Consider the following 24,831-nt stretch of genomic DNA (forward strand, 5'->3'; position numbering starts at 1 on the left):
TGCTTGTCTTTGGACCACAAAAGCAATTCCTTAGTGTATGTGAGCTTTGGTTTTCCTTCTCCCCAGCCCCTTGAGTGACCTGGCTTGGGGAGGACTTAGGACGGAGGGCAGAGGCACACGAGGTCCACCTTGCCAGGCTGTCAGGCCAGTGCAGCTGCTGGCCTGGGCACAAGCGTGGGCGGCCATCTGCGGCCCTCAGCACAGCTGTTTGGTAGAGGGCCAGCCAAAGCCCTGTCGGTGGGGTGGAGGCAGGTGGCCAGTTGGGCGGCCGATACATTCTGGCATGGGCTGAAAGAACACCTGGTTGCACTCTGTGGACCCACCACAGAAGGTCAAAGAATGTGCTTTCTGGCAGCTATGCCATGGCCTGAGCTATCAAGCCCCGATGGTCCTGCTCTGACTGAAACAGACAGAAACCCACCTTTCTTCTTCAAAACTTACCCCAAAGCCAACACGGGAATCATTCTGCTCCAGTTGCGTGGAGGCAGGTCAGCAAGGCCATCTGGCATGTCTGGAAGTGGTGTGGGGGGCTGTCAGGCAGGGACAGGCTCTGTGATTCAAAACAGGACATTTCAGGGGAGGTGAGAGCCTTCATGTTGTTTGGCTGCTGCCATTGCAGACACCGTTCATCCTCCAATGTCTTTGACCTTCCTTCTCCTCCTCTTCCCACAAACTCTAACCACATGCTCAGAAACCACTTTTGGGGGCTTCCCTGGTGGCGCAGTGGTTGGGAGTCCGCCTGCCAATGCGGGGGACGCAGGTTCAGGTCCAGGTCCAGGAGGATCCCACAGGCTGCAAAGCGGCTGGGCCCGTGTGCCACAGCTACTGAGCCCGCCTGCCGCAGCTGCTGGGGCCCACACGCCTGGAGCCCGTGCTCCGCAAGGAAGAGAGTAGCCTCAGCTCGCCACAGCTGGAGAGGGCCCGTGCACAGAGGCGAGGACCCAATGCAGACAAAAATAAATAAATAAAATAAATACATTTTAAAAATATATACTGTTTAAAAAAAAGAAACCACTTTTGGTCTCCAACTGTAATTTTGTCACCAGACATAGGAATTTTCATAGTGAACACCAACCACCACCTACCAGACAGGAGCCCAAAGTTCACCCTTCCCTGTCCCCTGAGGCCCCTTTTAAGGCCTCAGGCCCACTGCTTCCCAGGAAGGAGGACCCCATTTCCTCTGGCCTGGTGAGTCACTTTCTCTCTGGTAGAGGAGCATCCTCCCCAGCTTCCTTGTCCTAGAGGCAGACCAGGCAGCTCCCTTCTGTGTGTCAAAGAGGTGACTCTTCCTCATTGATCTGTGACTATTAGCAACTCAACCTCTCTGAGCCTCAGTATTGGCATCTGTAAATGGGGATTGACAGTATTGTCCTCAATAGCTTTGTTGAGAGAATATTCCATGAGAGAGCATATGCTAAGTGCCTAGCACAGAACCTGGGCACAGTAGGGCCTCAGCAAATACTGCTATGAATGAATGACAGCGGCTGATGCCACTCTCCAGACACAGAGGCCACACCTGGCCTGGACTGGCCCTAGACTGGCACTTCCTCTGGCCACCTTTGCTTGGGATTTCAGGGGCCTCGTCTCGTAATTACTGTTCTGTGGGCCCATACGGTAGCCTGCTATCCACAACTGCCTTTGCTGGGGGCACAGACCAGGCCCTCCAAGAATTATATCTGCCTTGGGCTGGTGGATGCCACCAACTCTGGAGCCATTGACCTGAAGAAGCACTCTGACTGCTAGGGGGCCTGGAGCTGGTGTAATAACTTGCCTCTTCTTATGTGAAACCTCTCTGTAAGGGAAGGTATCCAAACCAAGACCCAAGAAGCTCAAGGCTTTCAGTGGGCTAAGGAAAGCCATTGACCAAGAGACAATATGGTCGTAACCTTGGTTTCCTCCAGCCCTCAAACCACTATTCCATTTCTGGCCTCATATATCATCTGTGGATGAAATGAGGGACAAGCAATGCTAGAAATAACCCTCTGAGAAAGAGACGGGAGAACAGACCATTTTCCTTTTAAGTTCCAGCCTGAGGTTTTGAAGTTTAAGGCACAAAACCATTGTGAAGAGCTGCTCTTTTTAAAAACATGTTAGTTTATTCCACACAGTCTGATGATATGCATGAGACAGAATTGCAAAAATAGTTAATCTGTCCCTTTTTTTATTCAGACAGTGATCTTTTTTCTGTGACCACTTATTTAGAATTTTCCAGTCCTCTTGGCCTATGACTTTTTTTTTCCTGCCTGAATTACATTTCTCCTCTCTTCTTTTAAAAGTAATGAATCTTACCCTTGCCACACAAATTCACATATTTTTGTAATCGAGATCAATAGCCAACTTTCTTCCTAATTTACTTGAAAAAATGTCACCTGGCCTCGAGAAGTGGCAAAATCTTTTAATGGAAGGCAGACTGTCCCTGGGGTCAGAGCCCTAAGCAGGATAGTGCCCTGTAGATATCCCACAGGGAGAGAAACATTAAACCAAAAGCTTGAAAACAACTGTAGATGAAAAGATAGACTTGAATCTGAGGAATCTAAGCTAAGGTAAGCCTTGTTTCTCGGTATTCCCCCCCCCCTCACCCCTAGGCAGAACTACCCTTTGCAAATGCAGTGGGAGGTTAAAATAGTCGGTGCCAGGGTCTTCCTGTTAACTAAGAATTCATAATACTTCACCACTTTTGGTTCCTAAGATGACCTTGGGGAAGTACCCCCCAGGACTTTCTAATCACCTCACTTGATTTCTTCTAATATATACAACTGAATCTGTGGGGGACGGATATGGGGTAAGTGGATTAAAACACAACCATGTTTGGACATTGTACATCTTCTTATGTAATTGATGAAGTTGTCATTATGAAAGTACTCAAATAGCTAAGCATGCAGGAGGGACACCTTCAGATTAACTGCTGAGTTGCCTTTGCATATGATAGTATCCCCCAGTTCAGCAAAGCGGCTCAGCCTAAGAGGAAAAGTCTGGAGGCAGAAAAGTATGCTCACCATGTTCTTTGTTCCCAGTTGAGTCTGAGTAGAAAAACCCTTCAAGCATGAATTCTTTGTTCAGCACCCTTTCCACAGTGAAATATCTTGCGTCCTCTTCTATGCTAAAGAATTTACATGGAAGGCAAAAGAAGCAGGGGGCAAAAGAGTTGTGGGCCCTGTGACTGAAGGTATGTGGCAGTGGCCAATCTGGACTTCCTTTCTGGCCTTAGAATAGCTGGCTGGTGGCATCTGGGGATATAGCCCCACCAGAAATAACTGAGGCCTTGCATTTAGATGTTACTGAAATACAAGTAGGTGCAATCTCTGAGGAGGGTAATAAGAATGCAAGAAGTGGGACTTCCTTGGCCGTCCAGTGGTTGAGACTTTGCGCTTCCACTGCAAGGGGCTCGGGTCTGATCCCTGGTCGGGGAACTAAGATTGCGCGTGCCACTCGGCGCGGCCAAAGAAAAGAATGCAACAAGTTATCGCAATCCTGTACACTACCTGGAAAATTTGGATAATGTAGTGTGGTATTGCAAGGGATAGAGAGTCCTCCTATTGTGAGTTTAACACCAGCTTTTCAGGGAATAGACAACTTCCATCTGAATCATTCTTACAAGCTGAATTTTATTTTTACTAAATTATCTATGTTAAAAAAAAATCTGTGCCTGGTGTGGAATTTCACTCCATCAAGTGTTACAATGACTTTTTCATTTTCATTACAAGCAGGAGATTGAATGTAGGACACGTGTTAGGAAACATGGCAATAAATTAGAATATAATTTACAAAAGCAAAAAAAAAGTAACAGTGTACCACATTAATACTGAGTATAAAATATAAGCAACAACTAATCGCAATAATACAAAGGTAATTTCATTCTGTATTATTAAGGATACCTATGTGACATTCACTCAAATAATAAAATTCTTAATGAAATATAGACTCTTTAAGGAGTCCATTGGGTACGCTTACCTTGCCTTTTTTGGTGGGTCTTATGCCAGTGGCGGATACTGCTCTCGGCCACGGGGTACCAGTTTCCTTGGGGTTCCCTAAGTAGCCTATATATATTTTGGAGGGCCAGCCATGGTGGCTCAGCATCTGCCAACAATCCTGTTGTCATCATTTAGGAATAGAGCACCATGTAGCCACGTGGTTGACAACAGAGTAGCAGCAGTACTGTGATGTGCTGTGGAATATGACTTTTCCTCACTCAGGTTTAAATTCAAGGCCAATTGAAAATTTAGTCCTGTTACACATCCTGTGTTTGGTTCCTTCTAGAAAGGTAATCTGATGCTGTCCCCGGGAGTTCTCTGTCCCCTGGCCTTGGTGCCGTTGCACACCCCAGAGGGACACGTCTGCCCTCCTCTTCTAGCACCAGTTGGGGTGCTGCACGGGACTCAGGGGTATGGCCCTCACCATGTTAGTTCCCAGGTGAGGGGAAAAGTAGCCTTTAGTCAGTAATGTAAGGAATCTGTTTGAAATAAAAACATAAGCTGATATTTACGTTGGAGAAAAGCAGATCCCGATAGCAAACCTATGCTTAAAATGCCAGCGAAACCAAACATCTTTTGTTCGCTTATTTTATTTCACCAGGGCACATTAGCACCAAGTTAAGTGCTCTTTGCAAGGGGCCAAAGGAAGCCAGTGCTGGGGCCGTGCTGCTTGTGGCTGCCTGCCCTTCACTGATGGCTGAGGTGGCACTTGGGCTGTCTTTTCCAAGGCAGCAGAGACTGGGGTCCTGGCCACTCTTGTCTACTGTCAATCGCTCTCTCTGGAAACTCAGGGACATGAGCTGTGGTGCTGAGAGAGAAAGCAGGCGAGGAGACTCAGATGAGGGCGACTGAGCACACAGAGCAATGAACGTCCCGTGCTGACTGTCCACAGCAAACCTGACAGTTTGGTTTTGAAGTCTGTGAGTCTCCCTTTCTGAAAAAACCTAATCAACCACTTTAGGTTATGGTGTATGTGATACACCTGACATGTTGTTTCAGCGCACAGTGATGGATTTAAGTCAAATGTACTCTTTAACTGCAAGTAGCAGCTTTACAAAGTAGCCGTTTGGGTTGAGTTTGAGGTGTTGGTGTCGCAAGGTGCACTCATGTGTAGGACACAAAACACATTCAAGATCCTGCTGCACGTGTTCAAGTACAAAATATTCATATAAGCAAGTACCCTCTTTTTTTTATCTCTTTTTAAAAATCTCACTGTCAAATCTCTTGATGAGTGTGATGTGGACTGGGAAAATGTGAGCTTAGTCAGTTTAATTTAGGTGGACTTGATTCTAGAATTTGACTTGCCCAAGAAATCGGGTTTCACATTTAATTGCCATTCAGAGTATCCATAAAAAATACAAAATACTTGGTTGAGTGACTATTAAATGATGCTTTATGATCTCTAGTCTTCATGAGTTTTTCTTCTTTGGTTATTATCCCTTGCCTACTTTAAAACTCATAGAAATAGCACATCTATGTGCAAGCACACTCATCTACCCACACACTCAAAAGCGCTCGCACACACACACACTTGTTCTCATATAAATAAATGCCCTTCTGCCATATCAAAGAAGGGACATCTGGAACCCATCATAATTGTCAGCAAAAGGGTCTGCCTGGTTGTCACTGAGCCAGTCTATCTTCTGCATGGTATCATCTCAGCAAGCTCAACATGCATATGCAACAATCCAATAGGGCAGAAGCCGTTCTGTGGCTGGAGAGGATGTAAACACAAGTGAGTTGGGGTGACTCAAATAAGAACTGAGGCATCCTGTGTGATGGCAGCAAAAGGCCTGGTACTTCAGTCTCTACCATACCCCAGGTCTGGCTTCTGCATGGAATTGAAATGTTTTTCTCTTAAAGTTTTAATGGAAATCTCAGCTTCACTTGCACAATGGCAAGTTAGCCACAGTCTTTTAGCAGTGAATTTATAGACTTGCACAGCTGCAGTAACTGATGCACTGCTTTAAACTAAGTCCTTCATTGTTGTTCAGTTTAATATAGTTGATATATGGCTCACAGCAGTGTTCAGAACAGGGGGATTATTCCTAAGGAAATTAAGTGGAATGAAGAAAAATAATACAAACTTTCATTACTTTTGATTTATAATTGCTCCTTAAATTACAGTTCAAAGCCCGTTTTAGAATTTAAATCGTGGTGCTGTTGTAGTGATAAAGTATAGTAAATATTTTTAAGCTATGACTTAAGATTTCTGAATCTTCTTTACTTCCATAGTTGACCAAGTCAAAACAGCTACATTTTAAACAGTTTTAAATACAAATGGATTCAGTGTCATTGCTAAGTCCATAATAAAAATTATCTTAATGGTCCAAGGAGGTAAACAGGCTATTGGATTTACTCGAAAGAACACAAACGTTCCACAGTAAACAAGTCTCCCTGTGTTGTTTGGATCTCTCCAATCTGGCATTCCCTCCTAATACCGTGTCCAGCACTTTGGATCAAAAAATCCCACTTCACAGAAGTTAAAATAATATTGAAATCCTGTCAGCTAGGGCTGACCAGTGGTTACGTTTTCCACAGGGTAATGCATTTGCAAGGACATCAATCCTCTTCCTCTGGGTGGCTCTCTGTGATGGATGCATTTCCACGATGAAATGACAAGGCGCTCTCTCTGGCTTTCCATGGGTCAGTGTCCTTGGCAGGTCTTACAACACATCTGTCTGAAGTATGCTCTACTGCAGAATTTGAACTTCAGCACCAGTGGGCAATAAGCCACTTTGTTCACATCTTTGCACTCTAATGAGTGAGGGCAGAAAAGGGAAAACAATTAGAGGCACAAAAACAAGTACATAAACAATGAGCCTGGATGTTCAGCAAGGACCCCCCCCCCCACCCCTGCCCCATCCCGCCTCCTTGGGCCAGTGCACCTTGGCTTTCACATCCATGTGGTTTTTGTTTTTGTTTTCAAGCATACCCTGTCTGGTACACCCTACCAGAAATAGTTTTTTGATACATTTTAACACAAATTAAAAAAAAATGATTGCAAGGCTTTTCTCCCAGACTTTTATAAGTATGGTGTATGCCCACTGTGTCTTGAAAGAATTACCATTTGTTGGGATAAATGATCACTTTAGACAGCTTGGAAACATGAGTCATTTTTCTTACAGCGCTTTTATTGCTTCTTTCTCAAGGGTTATTTTATTCAGCAGTGCAAGGTTATCCAAAATCAAACATGAGTTGCATTGTTTGATACCAAAGTACACATGTCCCAGGAGAATCTCTGCATCTGTGGGGTGTGGCGATGGGCCTCGGTGAATGAAAAGGATTGCTGACAGTGGCCTAGATTCAGCAACTACACTAGACAAAGAGGAAAACTTTGAGGGGTTGGCCTCAAATGGCAGCAGTCTGTGGGTTATGGAAACATGTAGAAATGTCTTTTTTTAATTTGGAAGTGAGACATGGCCTTCTTTTTTCCTATGTGTGTTTTCTCCTCAGTACTAGAATTGCCACAGTTGAAGTCTGCTGTTCTTGCAGCCAGAAGGTGAATAAATGATTCTTTCTCCACCTCCCGTTGAGGCTGGTTGCACAAGATGGGGCTGAGGGGCCAGTGCAGAAAAAGAGACTGACCTTTGATTCTCAGAAACCCCTGCCACCCCATACAACGTCACTACTGCTAATAGTGATATTCCTCTCCAGTCCTCTCTTCAATTTTATCTGGGGATTTTAAAATACTTTGTAAATCTAGTAATTACGTTTGCCTCCCAGAATTAAAGTTCCACCCTCATTTTTCCAGGTGGTTATACTGAAGCATCCTGGGTAAACTGTTTAAGGTAATTAGAATCAGGCAGAACACTGGGAAATGTTCAGTGTAACAGTGTTGTTGTTGCTTCCTTGTTTATTTTTCCTGGCTTCAGAAATCCACTGAAGTTCTAAGAGATCATGTACATGGTACATGAGCCATATGGTAAACATGGAAAATTAAATGCAAAGAAATGGGAAAGTTTCCAGTTCTTATTATTAAAAAGTAAGGAAACAATTTTATTGATCTCACTTTCAAGGCTCTTTTGGTGAAAGACTGAAAATTTTAAACTGTAACCCTTACTCCTCTGAAAGCATAAGTTCTGCCACCATCGAACTCCCTTACTTGAAATTTGATTTACAAAGAGAATAACAGAAATTTGAATAGAAACTTTCTACACTAAGATTTTCAATAAATTTAAGTTTTGGCTGAAAGAAGGTAGGAGAGACATTAAAAATTTCTTTAAACTTTGTACTAAAAAAGAAGAAACTGGATGATATTTGGTGAATCAAGCCTGAATTTTAGGTGAAAATATCTCCATATATTTTATTTTATTTTTTCCATATATTTTATTTTATTTTAAAATTAATTAATTAAAAATGTTTTTTGGCTGCATTGGGTCTTCGTTGCTGCACATGGGCTTTCTCTAGTTGCAGCAAGCAGGGGCTACTCTTTCATTGCGGTGCACGGGCTTCTCATGCAGTGGCTTCTCTTGTTGTGGAGCATGGGCTCTAGGTGCATGGGCTTCAGTAGTTGTGGCGCACAGGCTCAGTAGTTGTGGCTCACAGGCTCTAGAGCTCAAGCTCAGTAGTTGTGGTGCCTGGGCTTAGTTGCTCCGTGGCATGTGGGATCTTCCTGGATCAGGGTTCAAACCCATGTCTGCTGCATTGGCAGGCAGATTCTTAACCACTGTGCCACCAGGGAAGTCCCCATATATTTTAATTTGGAAATCACCTGTTATTTTTTCCCCCTCTCTGTCATGACCAGTGAAAAGTAACCAAAAAAAGTTTAGACTAAGAATATTTTTGTGGGAAAAAAAAGTTGTATCAGTGTTACCTAGAGGAATATATTGTCCAGATAATGCATTCATTAAAATGATGAGAAAAGCTAAGCATAAAGGATGAGGACAGCTGACACATATCACTCATCTTTAATTTCAAATCACCATCCTAATGGGGCAGCCCTCCAGCGGAGACTACCACTGTCATGCTCTGTTAACAGGGCTTGGTGGGACTGCTTAAAGTACCAAATAAACTTTGGCTTTGGTCTATTTTGCTAAAATATAGAAATGATTTAGTTGATAAATGGATAGAGGACGACCGGTTGTTTTAATAGTACAAGGAAATAAAATTAGAAGCCAGACTGCTGGGTTTAAGCCCAGCTTTACCATTTATGAACTTTATGACTCTGAACAAATTGCTTAACTTCTCTGTGCCTAAGAGGTTAAGCATCCTTATCTGTGAATAGGGAAGATGAGTGTTCCCACTCCCGCATGTAGCATGTGTATCCTATGATATCACCTAGCTCAGTGCATAAAATGGTCATTGGCTCTCAGTAAGTGTAATATACTGAATTACTATTATCATTATCACTATTAGTTATTATTACTACCTGATGAGAGTAAGTTGTGCTCTGAATTTCTCAACAAGGATGCAATATTTAGATCACTACTGAGAAAATGCTGCCCTATAGACACAAGTCAGTTTGAAGACAAAACAAAGAAGAATATTTCCTGAGGTACAACTTTATTGGGAGATTCATTACTCCATTTTTGGAAGAGTTTCTGAACCAGGAAAATTCTGAGATGAGCAAAATACAAGAAAATTCACAGATTTTTCTTTTGGATTTAGACTTTAGAATCTGATTAAATAGTAGACAATAAATAATGAATAAAATAAAATATTCATAAATTATTTCTTCCTCCAATCACCCCCTCCATCCACCCATTCAGGCTATTAAATACTCAGGGATTCAGCTCCTTAGGTAGGTGCTGTAAATGAGAAGCCTCCCTTGCATGCTGAGGCCCCAGCACAGCCCTTCAGCTAGGAGCAGTGTCCAGTCTAGGGGCCAGCTGGAGGCCAGCTGCCAGGGTGTCCCCCTCTGAACGTCCCAATACCTCTTTTAAGTTTGTTCTCAGCTAACCTGACTCCAAGTAACTTGAATGAAAGCAGGAATTCATTTGGGCCCTAGGAGCAGGATCAAGCTTAGGGAGGTAGGGACTGCTTATGTGTGTCCCAGGACTTGAGAGCACCAGTGGTGAGGGGTGGCAGATCTGGGGGTGAATTCTGGCACTACCTCCTCCCAGCATTTGTTTGTCCTTGGCCAAGTGACTTCACCTCTCTAAATCTCAGTTTCCTCATCTGTGAAATGAAGCCCATAGGATGTTGTGAGGCTTGTATGAGGTAACACCTACAGCACATGTGTGGCCCTGGCACAGAGTGAACACTCAGTTTATCAGCTCTTGTTACCGTTACCAATAACACATCGGAGAACAACCATCCTGTATTATTTCTCCGGGATCCCTGTCAAAATATATATAGGCTCTTCATTGGCACACATAAGCAAATTAATGAAAAGACTTTAACAGAGAGCAGGTAAATTATGATGAGGTAGGGAGAGATCTGAGGGAAGATCCAGGGTTGAGGATTGCCAAGAAGATAATGGGCCTTGATGAGATATTAAATGGTGATTCTTGGGCTATACAAGGACACAGCCTTGATGGAGTGTAGGGGGCTCCCATGAAGGTGGGGCCCTGAGGAAGGTCCCATTCCTACTTCTTGGTTTTGCTGTCTAGGGACTGCCTAGACTGGAAGAGTCAGTCTTCAGAGTGATGAAAACCTACTCACCAATGACTGGTCTTACATTCTTCAGATCTTTTAACTCCATGAGAGATTAATCTAGTAATAACATTAAAAATAATTTATCAAGTGCTTCGTATGTGCCTGGCATTGCCTTAGGCAGTTTTACATATTTATATACATTTAATCATTTTAAGTATATAAAATGTCAGCTTTACACTGATGGCAAAACTGAAGCTCAAAAAGGTTACGTACAAAACTCACTATGGGTCACACAGCCAGCTGGTCTAAGAAGTGGGACCAGAACTCAGGTTTGTCTGACTCCAAACTCTATTTTGGCAGCATTCTTGGCATCTTACTGCAAAAAGGTTTCTGCCTGTCGATACTTCTTATTCTTGGCTGATAGCCCTGGTAATTCAGTCTTTGGGGACATCCTTATCAGGAGGTTTGCTCTGCCACCTTAGAGAAGGGGTAAATTTTTTTTGAAAGGGGGCTTCTAGGTCATGGGCACTCAGAATAGCCTGAATACATTTCTCCAACTACCCCTTTCTCCCTAGATTTTGTAAAATTACACAAGTGAAAGGTCATTTTAACACACCTAGAAGTTTTAAAGCCCCATCATTACAGAAAGCTGAGTGTAATCTTAAAAATATCAGTACAAACTTTAAATTATACTGGTGCATTCAGCCCATGTGTCACTTTTTTATTTAAAGAGGACTAACCTGATAAGCCCTTGGATTGACTCACTGACATTTTGCTGATGTACGTAGTTGTGAGGCCTTAATTATAAAACTTACCGTTTACTAGTCTGTCTGCCTCATCCCCAAAGCCCATTTAAAATATTAAATAGCCTTTTCATTCCTACCCTTCAGCCAATACACAATACAGGTTACATTTGTGATAAAACCATTCTGGAAATGTTGTGCATAAATTAAATCACATTTTCCCACTGAAATCAAAACAATAACAGACATGTTTTGATTGAATTTCTGAATGATCCTCAGTTGGTAATGATTTCTAGCTGATATCTAAAATATCTAAATATTGGTTTCTCTATACCCAAGTAATACATAATCTGCACATAAACAATTATACTAGGAGAGTTACTGAAAGGAATCCTTTAGTTCAAGTAGAATTTTTTGTAATAACATAATCACTTTGTAACTGATCTATTTTGAAGGTTTGATCTTTACTATCACGTTTTCTTCACACAGATACACTTGTATCTACTGCTTTTTAAGTAGCAGAATCTGAGCCAGCAGGGTCAAAGATTTTAAGATGAAGGAGCCCAATTTTCTCTTCTACTAACTTCATGTACCAGTTAAGTACGCTCTAGGGAGAAGAATGACAAGACACTCTTTCTACCTTTTTTCTTCAGAGTCTATCAGAAGGATGAGAGGTCCTTACTGTGTAGTTTCTAGGAAATATTTTGTGGACCTAACTAGTCTCTCCTTTTTTTACATCTCCTCTCACCTCCCTGCCTGAAAATAAAGTTTCACTTTATCCAAGGCTAGAGATTTCTGGTGGGAATGACAATTTATGGACTATTCCTACATTTTCTCAGAGAGACTTAGGGATGTATCAAGGGCTGAAAGCCAGCTCGTAGGCCATACGATGTGAACTAGACCCATGATTAGAATCTTAAGCAACTTGCCAGGTATGCTGGAGTGGATCTCACTGGTAATCTGGGTTCTGGTAGAGTTGAATGATAAAATTAGACAACCTGTTTCATAGGCAACACATGAATCTACTTATCATTGAAGTGCCAGTGAGTTTTTCCCCAGGTGCTTTACATTAATATTTCAAAACTCTGACGTAAAAGACATGATTTCAAAATACACTGAACATAGGCTTATAAATTTAGAATGCAATTGGATGGGGATTCATTCTGACTTTGATGGCTTGACTTAATGCATGGAGTATAAGAGCAACTGTATTTCTGTAAATAAACTGTATCCATTTCAGAAAATGTTGCCAAGCCTGCCTAAATCATATCAATGGAGGAGTTGGGATACACAGGGACATAGCCTTCCATGACCAAGTTGGACCATTCAGCATCTTTCTTTGGAGAATGCATGTTCTCTGTGCCTGTAAGTTCTTTCTGAAATTCAGAGGGAGAGCACAGTAAGCAGAGAGTTTTGACTCTCACCTACAGGTCTATCCTTTGGATTACAAAAGTACAACCAGCTGTACCTCTGTCAAACTGCCCATGGAGACGCAGAGCCTGGTGAGAAGTGAAATGGTGGCAAAGGCTGCGCATGTGCATGTGTGGTGCAGGAGTTGGGGGCGGGGGATGTGAACTCAGCATACTTTTCCTGATGAAACTGTACCTGAGTCCTTGATATTTTACATATTCAAACTGGAAAAGGATGAAATAACATGTTTTGCCTAGGAACCTGACAGTATTCATTGCAGTGGGAACAGTCCACTGACTTTTTACCCTTGAAGCAAGGTGGTATCAACTATGGAACTTTATTCTGATTCCATCCTACCATGGACTAAGCCACTTCTTTCTCTCCTTTGCTTTCTTGGTTTCTTCTTACCCAGTCTTATTCCCTGGATGCCACCCACAGTCAACTTGAGGTGCTTTGATCCCAATGCAAATCCAGGGTTCCCTCCAAACCAGACAGTTGGGAACGTAACCCTGAATGCTAAGGTAGATTATGACCATTTTAAAAACTGGCAACAAAAATGTCTGGTCTTCCTCACCTCCTTGAAATCACAGTTCAAATGACCTTCACCATTCATTCCTTTCACTGATTTTAATACATCAGAAGCCACCTTAAAACCCATATTCAGTAGCTGTTTTGTTCCATGGATCTCAGGAGGTTTCTGGAGCTGCTTAGGCTCTCTCAAAATCATGTACTTGAGGGAGACTGAGACCCGCCAAAGCCACCGTTAGACAACCTGGTCTGGTAAACCAATGTATACTAACCACACCTTTCCTGCTCATCTTTCCACACCATGAGTCATTATTTGGCAGCAATAACTACTAGATGACAGAGTGCCTTGTGCTATTGAGAAGCTGAAAAGACTCACCAAACTACAAGGGAACCTGAAACTGAATAAAGATGAATAAAGTGGAATTTGGGATAGAAATTCAGGTGAGCTTGAGTACGTTAGTCTCAGCTGCCCGATGTACTTTAAAAAATTACTGAGTAGTATTTCAAATGCAGTGATACCCAGTGTGTCTATAATTCACTCTTAGCAGCAATGTAGTGTTACCCTCATCAGTGGCAGTCTGTTAAGATCAAGCCTATAATGCCTTCACTCTTAGCCGAAGGCTTTCAGGAATGAAAAGCTAAAGTAGATGTTAAACATGGCAAATTATATCTTCCTTCTTCCTCCTCCTAGTTCCCTCTCAATATTTACTTTTAATTTCTTGATGCTCCACTTCTGATTTTCTTTCTCTTACTATCCTTTGTTGCCTTAACCTTCCATTTATTCAATCAATCTCTATTGTTTATTTTTATTTTTTAAAATGTTATTCAAATTCCACTATTTTATTATGGCTTTCGGGGACTAATGTGCTTAATTTCCATATAGATGCCTAAATTCCTCACCATGATTAATAGTATCCAGTTCCCTAAATCTGAAACTTGGGGGTCATACTGAACATTTCCACATCATATTCTCATCCCTATGTCCAATTGTTCATCAGGATCTTTTTATTCTCCTTTCCATTTTATTCTTTTTTTCCAATTCATTACCCTCTTTTTTTTTTTTTTTTTTGCGGTACGCGGGCCTCTCACCGCTGTGGCCTCTCCCGTTGCGGAGCACAGGCTCCGGACGCGCAGGCTCAGCGGCCATGGCTCACGGGCCCAGCCGCTCTGCGGCATGTGAGATCTTCCTGGACCAGGGCATGAACCCGCGTCCCCTCCATCGGCAGGCAGACTCCCAACCACTGCGCCACCAGGGAAGCCCCATTACCCTCTTTTTGATCCTTGCTATATCTGCCTGAGTTCAAGCCTTCATCATCTCTAGCCTGGACTCTTAGAACAACTTTTTAACTCTTCTCCCACACAAGGCTATCTTCCCTCTGCCCCTTTATACACCGGCCAGCCTAAGTATGTCACTCCCCAATTTCCTTCACTTGTTCCCAGAACTGGTGGATAGAGTCCTAACTTCCTTCCACTGCATACAGGACCCTCCAAATTAAGTCCCTGTCTCTTTCTTTGTAGCCTCATCTCTACTACCTGTTCATATGCCACCCTCTGCAACCATACTGAACTATGTTTGACTCCACAGCCCCGTGACTGCACACAATCACCTTCTGCCAGCAATGCCCAGCATTTCAACATCTTCTTGGCCAACTGTTTCACACCTTCCAGTGCCCTGCTCAAGCTTTCCTTCTCTATGATGCTTCTGCTGAATAACCCCTTCCTCTGTGTACTCATGGTAGTTTCTTTCTACCCCTATTACAGTACTGCCCATATTGTGAAAATTATTTGTTTGCATGTTGCCACCCCTCCTAAACTGTGCTTCCTTTGAGGACAGGAACCTTTCCTAGTCTCAGTGGCTGGCACATGGTAGGTAGGTTTGCTAATTAAATGACTTTATGGTTGGATGACTGGAGAGAACATTTTTTAAACACCACCACCTTGACGAACGGGCAGATAGATATCTATGTGATAAATCAAGTTCAGTAAAATGCTAACGGTAAAATCTAGATGGCGGGTGTCCACTGTAAAATTCTCTCAACTTTGCTGTATGTTTGAAACTTTTTATTATTTTAATAATAAGATATCAGGAGAGGAACCATCTCCTAAACTTCAGTAGTTGAAACAATACCCAAGATTCTATCAGCGGCCCGTGTTACCCGTAAAGATCCCAATGAAAGACTGTATTTTAGATCCCAAGAGAGCTCTGTTAGTCCTACCCTGTCTTGCTTGGAGTAGAGATGAACTAGTTTCTCAATAGCCTCCTTTCCAAGAGTCAAGGGAACCTGATTCCGGTAGAAAAAAAGGGGTCCTCTTCTACGTCCTGCATTAACCAGAACCTGCTCCTTCCCCCACAATTGGACTTGCCTCCCAAGTTCCCCTTTGTAAGAGGCACTTCCTCTCTCCCTGATCGGACTATCAGGTCACTCTCACATTACTTTCATGCAAGAGCCTCTTCTCTTTTAAAATCCATGTTATCTGGCCGTTTCATATCTCTATGGATGACGTTATAACTTCAATCAACTGTTTCATCCTTTTTCTCAGGGTACACACTGGGTTTTTCCAACCACAGATTACAACTGGCTCATGGACCACTTAGTCTATGAAGCTTGCCTTGATCCAAAATGTTAAAGTCATCAGTCATTCATATGAGCACTCTTAGCACCTGTGTAAACCGCTCCATATAACACATTCTACCTTGCATTTTTAAAAAACGAAGTATCTTTCCCTTAAGACTACGAACTTATAAGTGTTTGGAATTTTCCATAATAAATGGCAGAGGCTGGCCGCAGCAAGCATTCAATAAGTAGCTTCTGATGAAATGAACAGATGGTTTCAGGTATTTAAATATATTCAGTATATACTATTGGGAAGCTAAAGAGAACACAAAACAAGTTACAACAGATATACTGTTTCTACTTTAATTCTAATTTTATAAAAGAGAGTGATCGTGTCTTAAATGAGTCAACAGCTTTAGGGAATAACAATTCTAAGATTAGTCATACTTTGCAGGATTAATAATTTCCTAAAAGTTTCCTCCTTTACTGAGAAGGATAAAAATATTGTCCTAACTGCTTACTTCAGATTAATATTAATAAAAGGTGATTTGGCCAGACAGAGATGACTATGAGGTATTTCTCCAAATAATCCAAGAAATATCAGATTAACACCTATCCATTTTAAGAGAATTTCTTTAAGGCAGAAATAAGTGCAGTTGCAAATGATATTCTTCCCACTATAAAAACAGCACTACATTTTCAGCTGCAAAGCTTATGTATGATAATTATCCACTATAGAGAAGCATTTGGAGAAATTATTAAAACGGCCTAAAATGAAGTTATGAAGATAACTTCAACATATATTATTGTGGGCATGTCAAAAAAGCCAGTTCTGGGACTTCCCTGGTGGTGCAGTGGTTAAGAATCCGCCTGCCAATGCAGGGAACACGGGTTCAATTCCTGGTCTGGGAGGATACCACATTCCGCAGAGCAACTAAGCCCATGTGCCACAACTACTGAACCTGCACTCTAGAGCCCACGAGCCGCAACTACTGAGCCCACGTGCCACAGCAACTAAGCCTGCACACCACAACTACTGAAACCTGCACGCCCTAGAGCTCACGTGCCACAACTACTGAGCCCATGCCCCGCAACTACTGAAGCCTGCACACTCGAGGGCCCGCGTGCCGCAACTACTGAAGCCTGTGCGCCTACAGCCCATGCTCTGCAACAAGAGAAGCCAACACAAGGAGAAGCCCATGCACTGCAACGAAGAGTAACCCCCACTAGCTACAACTAGAGAAAGCCTGTGCTCAGCAACAAAGACCCAACGCAGCCAAAAATAAATAAATATATATATTTTTAAAAAGCCAGTCTTTCAACAACCATTAAGACTTAATCTTTTTCTTTTTAATTTAATTATTTTATTTTATTTTATTTTTGGCTGCGTTGGGTCTTTGTTGTTGCACGCAGGCTTTCTCTAGTTGTGGCGAGCGGGGGCTACTCTTCCTTGCGGTGCACAGGCTTCTAGCTGCGGTGGCTTCTCTTGTTGTAGAGCATGGGCTCCAGGTGCGTGGGCTTCAGTAGTTGTGGCACACGAACTCAGTAGTTGTGGCTCACGGGCTCTAGAGCGCAGGATCAGTAGTTGTGGTGCACGGGCATAGTTGCTCCATGGCACGTTGGGATCTTCCTGGACCAGGGCTTAAACCTGTGTCCCCTGCATTGGCAGGCAGATTCTTAACCACTGCGCCACCAGGGAAGCCCCAAGACTTAATCTTTTGACAGTCATGCCAGAAGTGTCTGTACTTCATAATCACAAGCTCTGTTTTCACGTTAAAATTCCTGATTTTCTTTAACATCTTTATTGGAGTATAATTGCTTTACAATGGTGTGTTAGTTTCTGCTTTATAACAAAGTGAATCAGTTATACATATACATATGTTCCCATATCTCTTCCCTCTTGCATCTCCCTCCCTTCCACCCTCCCTATCCCACCCCTCTAGGGGGTCACAAACCACCTAGCTGATCTCCCTGTGCTATGCGGCTGCTTCCCACTAGCTATCTATTTCACGTTTGGTAGTGTATATATGTCCATGCCACTCTCTCACTTTGTCACAGCTTAAAATTCCTGATTTTAAAGAGTGAATTACAAATAGCACATAAACGTAGTTGAAAATGACATGCCCTAGGGCTCTTCCAAATCTAGGTTCAAATCCTGACTCTACTACTTCCTACTCTTGTAATGTGGGTAAGTCACTATCTCTCTCTGTGCCTTAGTTTCCTCATCAGTAATACCAACTCTCGGAAGGTTGTTATCACGATTATATAATACACACAGATATTTATGTATATGAGATATATAAAATGGATAATAAATATAAAGGGCCTAACATAATACACAACATAGTTTAATATGATAGTTATATCCTCTCAGCCACCTTAACCTTTTATCTTCCAACTCTGAAAAACAGACTCCCAAACCCACATGACTGAATACCAATAATTTACAATACATAAAGACTTGTTTGCTACAAATCTTAGAGAAAAGAGATTTTTAAAATTTAGATCATTTAAAGAAAATAGTTTTGCTATGAAAAGTACTTCTGTTTGTCACAGATTTTGAGCCCTTCTCAAGAGAAGGAAAGCTAGATTTCCAGAACATCCCTTGCCAAAGGGAAAAAAAAGGAAATGGCACTAGAGCCAGAGATTTTGCAAATTAAAATTCTGATTTTGAATTAATATAGGGTAAGGCTTTACTTCTTTGAAAGAGTAAGTTACACAGTAAGTATATTGTGTTGAGGCTCAGATATAAGAACCAGGCCACTTGCAAAGAATCAAGTTTTCTGCATCTTGTCGTGCAAGATGATTGCTCTTCCTAAAATGAAATTCCTTATGGAAACACTGAAAAATAGGATTAAAAAAAAATCCCTCAAACTGGATAGATCTGATAAAAAGAAACAATTTCTTTTTAATAGAATAATGACCATATCATTTTCATTTGAAAAGTAGTCACAAATTATAGTCAGCATAGCTCTTTATTTTTGTTTTGTTTTTAAAGCAGAGTCCGATGGCTGGGTTTCTTACATAATTAAAATTCATGGCTTCAGATGTTTGTATATTTGATCATGCTTCCATTTTCATGTGAGAAGGCAGTCTGAACTTCCTGACTATGCCATTTTTGTCTCTACACTCCGCATAGTTTCTGTTATTATGCCTTGCACATAGTAGCATTCAGGAAATTTCAATGAATGCTTAACTGAATAAACAGAGTACCTTTATTTAAATAAGATATAAGAAAATTCAGGACTTGGATGGGCATCTGCTGTTAATAAAGGGATTTCCCCATATATAACAAAGAGAAATTTCAGAGTCTGAAGACTTTTGTCCTCCTATATAAACAGCTATATAATAACCTTCTTCTATTTTTCTTCAAGGAGAAAATTAGCATTTGTAACATAAGTAGTTTCAAACATATGCTTTCATTATATGTATCACAAGCATGAATTTTAATCTTTACAATAGCAGAGGTCCATTGTTGTAGCCAAAAAGAAATAGACGTTTTCAGTTTTAAGCTTGGTTCATTAGAAATCATCTCTATCTTTCTAGCACAAGTCAAACATAGAATGCTAGGTTGGACAGAACCTTAGAGATTATCCACCCCACTCCCTCAATGCATAGGTAAGTAAACTTAGCTCCAGAAAAGTTGACTTAATAAGGTCATACAGTTAATGGAACAGTCTGGAAGAAAACTTAGGTTTCCTGATTACATATCCAGTATATATGTAGCTTTCACAAATGCTCTATGCAGACACACTACCACAGTGGTTTTATGGGGCTCTTTGAACTCTGGGAATCAGTATAGGTGAACCACTAGAGACCAGAGGCCCCTTACCTTCTATACTGGAGGTGCTGGGAAACTTACCTTCAGTACTGGAAATGGGGGTACTGTCACATTTGCTTTCACACTGCTGCATCGATGGAGGTCGAACAGTTTCTGGACAGTCACTCGATGCCTGTCCAGTGTAGGAAAGACACTGCACAGTCCGCATTTGCTGTCCAAGTCCACACTGAGCAGAACACTAAACCAAAAGACAGGGAGAAACAAAATACTGACCTCAACAATTTTCAGGAGGTAAAAAAGATACTATGTCATTTCAAACACCATAGATATTAGCTTTTAAAGCCCATATGTAGTTCACCTTGGAGAGGTATATGATTAGGTCATTCTATTACAGAACTGGTTTAGAAACTCAAGGATCATGTTATTACCCTAGAAAATGGAAGCAACTTAGTTTCCAGAAGACAACAGTTGGAGATTTTGGGGCTATTATTTCAATAGTTCCAAGCAGTGCTGGTGAACTTAAACAAGAGTATAATGAGAAAATATTTGTGATGAAGTAGAATAATCAGAGGTTCTAGGGCTGGGACATCACTATTGCTGCCTATTTATATATTATAGGTTTGTGGGAAAACAACCTGATGGTCTATTGGAGTGCTCTTAATCTGATCAAAATATTAGTTCAGTATAACAGCAGTGACTGCTGTGGGGCCTGGTGATGGGACTAGTTTGGAAAAAAAAAAGGGCATAAATAAGTTCCTTGAGTTTTGTGAGGTATGTTCAGTCACACAAATCTGAGACAAATCTGAGAAGAGGTGTGGTGTTAGCCAATTAGCACGTCTCCCTCTCCTTTTTCATCTACTCCGAGATTCGGTTACTTTAGAATTGAAGTTACTCTCTGAGGGGCTTAGTTTCAGCTGGGACTGATCAGCTGTCCAGGCTGAAGAATAAAGCTGTGGTCTATTCTTTGGGACTGCCACCCAGAATACCAGAAAGCCTGTGAGATTTGGGATCAAAGGGATGAGGAGCTAATTGTGCAGAGACAGGTGATGGTGATGTTTACAAGGTAAACAAACCGAGGCCCTGTTGGATTTATTTGCAAAAACTTTCAAAGCACTTACAGGACTTGCAAGGATATTTACAGATACTTTTAAGTTTCTAAATACAGAATGAAAAATAAATGCACCATAAACATGTAGTAAAGCATCTCTGAAAATGTATTTTCACTGGTTAATTTCAATTTTAGGAAACTGAATTGAAAATATAGAGGAGAAGAAAAGGACTTGACAATATTTAAAAGAACAATCTCAAACTGATAACTGTAAATTTGGTGAAATTATCAACACGCAAAAACTTTCAAATGCCCTTTATATAACAGTGAATTGCAACAAAGAATATATAAGAAAGGAAATTCCTAGCCGGTTTAAATAAAAATGATAAGAGCATGTCTGTACTGATTCTTTTTTTTTTTTTTTCCCCCGAAATTTTTGCTTTAATTATCCATATATATGTGTGAACATGGTCATTAGATAAACTGTATTTCTAACTATAAATCATAATCAAAAAGACTTGAAAGCTATAGCTCTATACTATACATTTTTTTTAAACATCTTTATTGGGGTATAATTGCTTTACAATGGTGTGTTAGTTTCTGCTTTATAACAAAGTGAATCAGTTATACATATACATATGTTCCCATATCTCTATCAGTTATAAATTGTGAAACTGTCACACTTCTACAGAGAAAGACATTGCATTCAATGTTTACTTAAGCTTATGATGTATATTCCATTTGAGCACTTTGTAAATCAAACTAAATACTGTTATACAAAAGTAAATTATTAATTATTTGTTAGACAATGCACATGTTAATTATTTTATGATCATACTTCTTTTGTTTCCCCACAGGGCTGAGCACAGAGCAAGTATATTTATTTGCCTTAATGGAGACTGAAAATCTTTGCCCGCTCCCCGAAGAGTCTGTAGATACTGCTGCACTCTAGCAATATTGAATTTTGGCCATAATTTTGGTAACTACTTCTATGAAATGCCATTATTAATAAGTAATGGCAGGCCCAGAGCACAAACAAAATCATGCTGGTGTAGTTATATGCCATTATGATTTATTTGGGTCTCAGATATTAGAAAATGACCAGCTCAAGGTTAATTATAAAGCCTCAGTAAAAGGGCATTGATTCACTAGAAATTTTCTTTCTGGAGCATTATTTTTTAACATAACCTAATAAATTTCCTTTTTGACATTCAAAAGAACAATACTTAATTTTCCTTCTATCCAAATATATCAATTTGCTTTTAAAGGATTTAAGGTGACCTTCAGCAAGATAAGACAATTTAAAACTGAGAAAGAAGAAAGAAAAAATAGGAATTGGAACATAAAATAGAAATGAGTCCAATCAATATAAAAGTACATACTAAAAGCCCTATATACCCGTTTCCCAAATTCATAGTCTCCATCAGCTAAATCCATTGAAGAGTAAGTATTAATAACATTTCAAAGATTGTCAATCGTATTATCAAGCTAATTAAAACCTCCACATCTTTTCTGTGAGGTTAAGAGAGGTCATTTTGCAAGTGGGAAAGCTAAGACAATGGTGTTAACTGATCTGGTCTTGAATTAGTTGAGGGAGTTGGCACTAGAATCCAACTTTTGGTAGCTTGTTCAAATCTCTGGCCATTAGACTATTTCTCTTTAATTTTATGTTAAAATGTTAGAATCCAAGGAGTAGGTGAAAGTGGGAAGTGTGTAGGTATGGGAGAAACATGGCTCAGTGTGTCTATGTGTGACTGCTGCTGCCTATGCACTGTCTCACACTCACATCTCACACCTGGATCTCTATGTGTTATTACTCATCTCTTGAGCCCCTACAATGACCCAATCAGGAACCTCAAGTGTCTCAAGGTGCTGCTTCAGCAGGAACGCACAGTCCAACTGCCCTACCTGGCCCCAGTCTCCTGTCACCCAGCGAGGAGGAGGACAGCGGCCCAAACTGCAGCGGATGCGGACAGGGGGTTTGCTCTCCTCGGAACATTGTGCTGCTGGGAATGTTTTAGAAAGGTCACTGCTCTTGCACAGAACAATCCGATGCTTGAATCCTGGACCACATTTGGGAGTGCACTGTAAATAAAACAAATACTAATGAATAATGATAGTCTAAAGATAGAGAAAAATCTGAGGAAAGTCTTTCTCCAAGTAAATGTGTGTTTGGGTAAACAAGATACACACATACTAAATTCTAGGCAGTCTTACATATATGAAAATTCCTTAAGTTTTTAAATAGAAGGACTTTTATCTTTTTCCCTACGGTCTTTAAGAGCTAAATCCAAAGTCTGCTTTTCTTGGCAGCATACTTTCTTCTTTTATTGTGTGTAGGCTTATTCCGTGATTCCTCCCTATTCTTGGCCATATTCAGTTGTGATAAGATTCTGCTAATTTTTGGAATGTGGAATCCTTGGTTTCTTACTTGCTAGGTGTAGTCTTCTGAAAAGAATTCTTATGTTACTAGTAGACCATCAGAAGTTGTCTTTGTGAAGCAAGCTAAGGTTTGATTTAGATGTGTACGGTTGTCCCTCAGTATCCGCAGGGGACTGGTTTCGGGACCTTGGAGGCCACCAGAATCCATGGATGCTCAAGTCCCTTGTATAAAATGACAACACATACCCTCCTGTATACGTTAGATCATCTTTAGATTACTTACAATACCTAATACGATGTAAATGCTATGTAAATGGGTGCCAGTGTATGGCAAATTCAAGTTTTACTTTTTGCAACTTCCTGGAACTTTTCTCCCAAACATTTTCAATCTTTGATTGGTTGAATCCATGGATGTGGAACCCAGAGATATAGAGGGCCAACTGTATTCTTAGAGTGTGCTAGCTAAGGATACATGATCACAGGTAAAGGTTTACTGTACAGAAAATCTCTAGACATTTGCTTGTCCATCAGTTAAACATAATGAACTTGACTGTTCTTTAGTTGGACCAGTCTGCTCTTCATACTGAGGAAAAGATCCTTCTTCCTATGTCATGAAGTCTATTACTTACCTCTTTTCCAAGTTAATTGGAGTGCTCTGTTCTAGAGCCACCTATTCAACGTGGTGGCTGATTGAAGTCCTCCAGCTTTCTCCCCTGCACATCTGAGCCCTTCCTTATAATCTGTACTTCTTCTCAGTGAAGTGAGACCCTTACCCACAATATTTTGAAGCCCTGTTTCTATACCTTTCATTCAAAAGCCATTTCCAAATTTCCTACAGGAACTACACTAAACTGGGGGGAGGGGAGACCATAAGAATGAATAAGTCAGTCTGTACCTCAAGGAGCTCACAATTTTAATGTAGGAGATAGATAGGTGAACACAAGGTTAAGTAACATAAAAGAGGATGCAAGAATATATAAATTCTTGTGCCCCTAATCATCAATTTCTTATTTTATAATTATGTATTCATAAGTCTTCTCATTCCTACCAGACTATAAGCTCCTTAACATTATTTCATTTCTGCTTCATTTTCGTACTCAACCTCACCCCCAACCTCAGGATACAGCAGAGGGTTTTGAGAAAGCACTCTATAAATATATACCCTCCTTTATTTGGGAAGATGACAGTTTTGATTTACTTTTAGGTAAATCAACATGTACCAGTTGTGGGATGGGAATGTCTTCTTGAACAATGTACACACCCCTGAGTGGCTTTGTCAGGGGTAAACCTTGAACCTGGTTCATGTCATGGAAAGAAAGAAAAATATTAAAATTCTTTCAGGTGTAAATCAAGGATCTCATGAACACTCTTCATCACAATGAATGTGGTAACGGAGTGCATTTCCTTCAACTTAGAAAACGTTACATTAAGATGCATTTTGAAGGAGAATAACATCCAGTTCTTTCCAATATGGTTCCAAAAAAGGTTTTAGTTAGGGATTTAGAAATCAAGAGAGAAATTCCCGATCCCTGTTATTCTTTTTCACAGCCAAATCAACATCCTTATTTCTAGCTGCTGCCTCACTCTACCCATATACTCAGTCATCTGTTGATTTCTCTTTGTCTCCACTGCCACTAACCTTACTACAGACAAACATCACTAGCTACGTGTAACATTGCAATGGCTTTCTAACAAGTCTCCTGTTTCTTGTTCTTTCCTCACTCCAATCCACTCTCTAAAGCACAAATCCAGTTATATTCTGTTCTGATTTTTTAAAAAATCCTTCAGTGGTCTTCAAGATAAAAATTCAAACTCTTTAAATATCTTACTATACACTGATAGGAAGCCTCTGCTTACCTCTTCAGATTCACCT

The 24,831-nt window shown here is 40.9% G+C and overlaps 1 protein-coding gene across 1 annotated transcript in view; it reads right to left on the reverse strand.

Annotated features, from left to right (window-relative positions):
- Positions 1-3,627: 3,627 nt before the first annotated feature.
- ADAMTS6 (ADAM metallopeptidase with thrombospondin type 1 motif 6) overlaps positions 3,628-24,831 on the reverse strand; it is a 273,337-nt gene continuing 252,133 nt past the window's right edge. The window contains exons 23-25 of the mRNA XM_030844206.3: positions 22,485-22,661; positions 19,610-19,766; positions 3,628-6,728 (exon numbers count right to left, since the gene is read on the reverse strand). Of these exons, the coding sequence (XP_030700066.2) occupies positions 6,619-6,728; positions 19,610-19,766; positions 22,485-22,661 (444 nt within the window). The 3' untranslated portion in view covers positions 3,628-6,618. The remainder of the gene's footprint in view (positions 6,729-19,609; positions 19,767-22,484; positions 22,662-24,831) is intronic.

The sequence above is a fragment of the Globicephala melas genome, chromosome 3 (assembly GCF_963455315.2).
Source record: "Globicephala melas chromosome 3, mGloMel1.2, whole genome shotgun sequence".
Taxonomy (NCBI): domain Eukaryota; kingdom Metazoa; phylum Chordata; class Mammalia; order Artiodactyla; family Delphinidae; genus Globicephala; species Globicephala melas.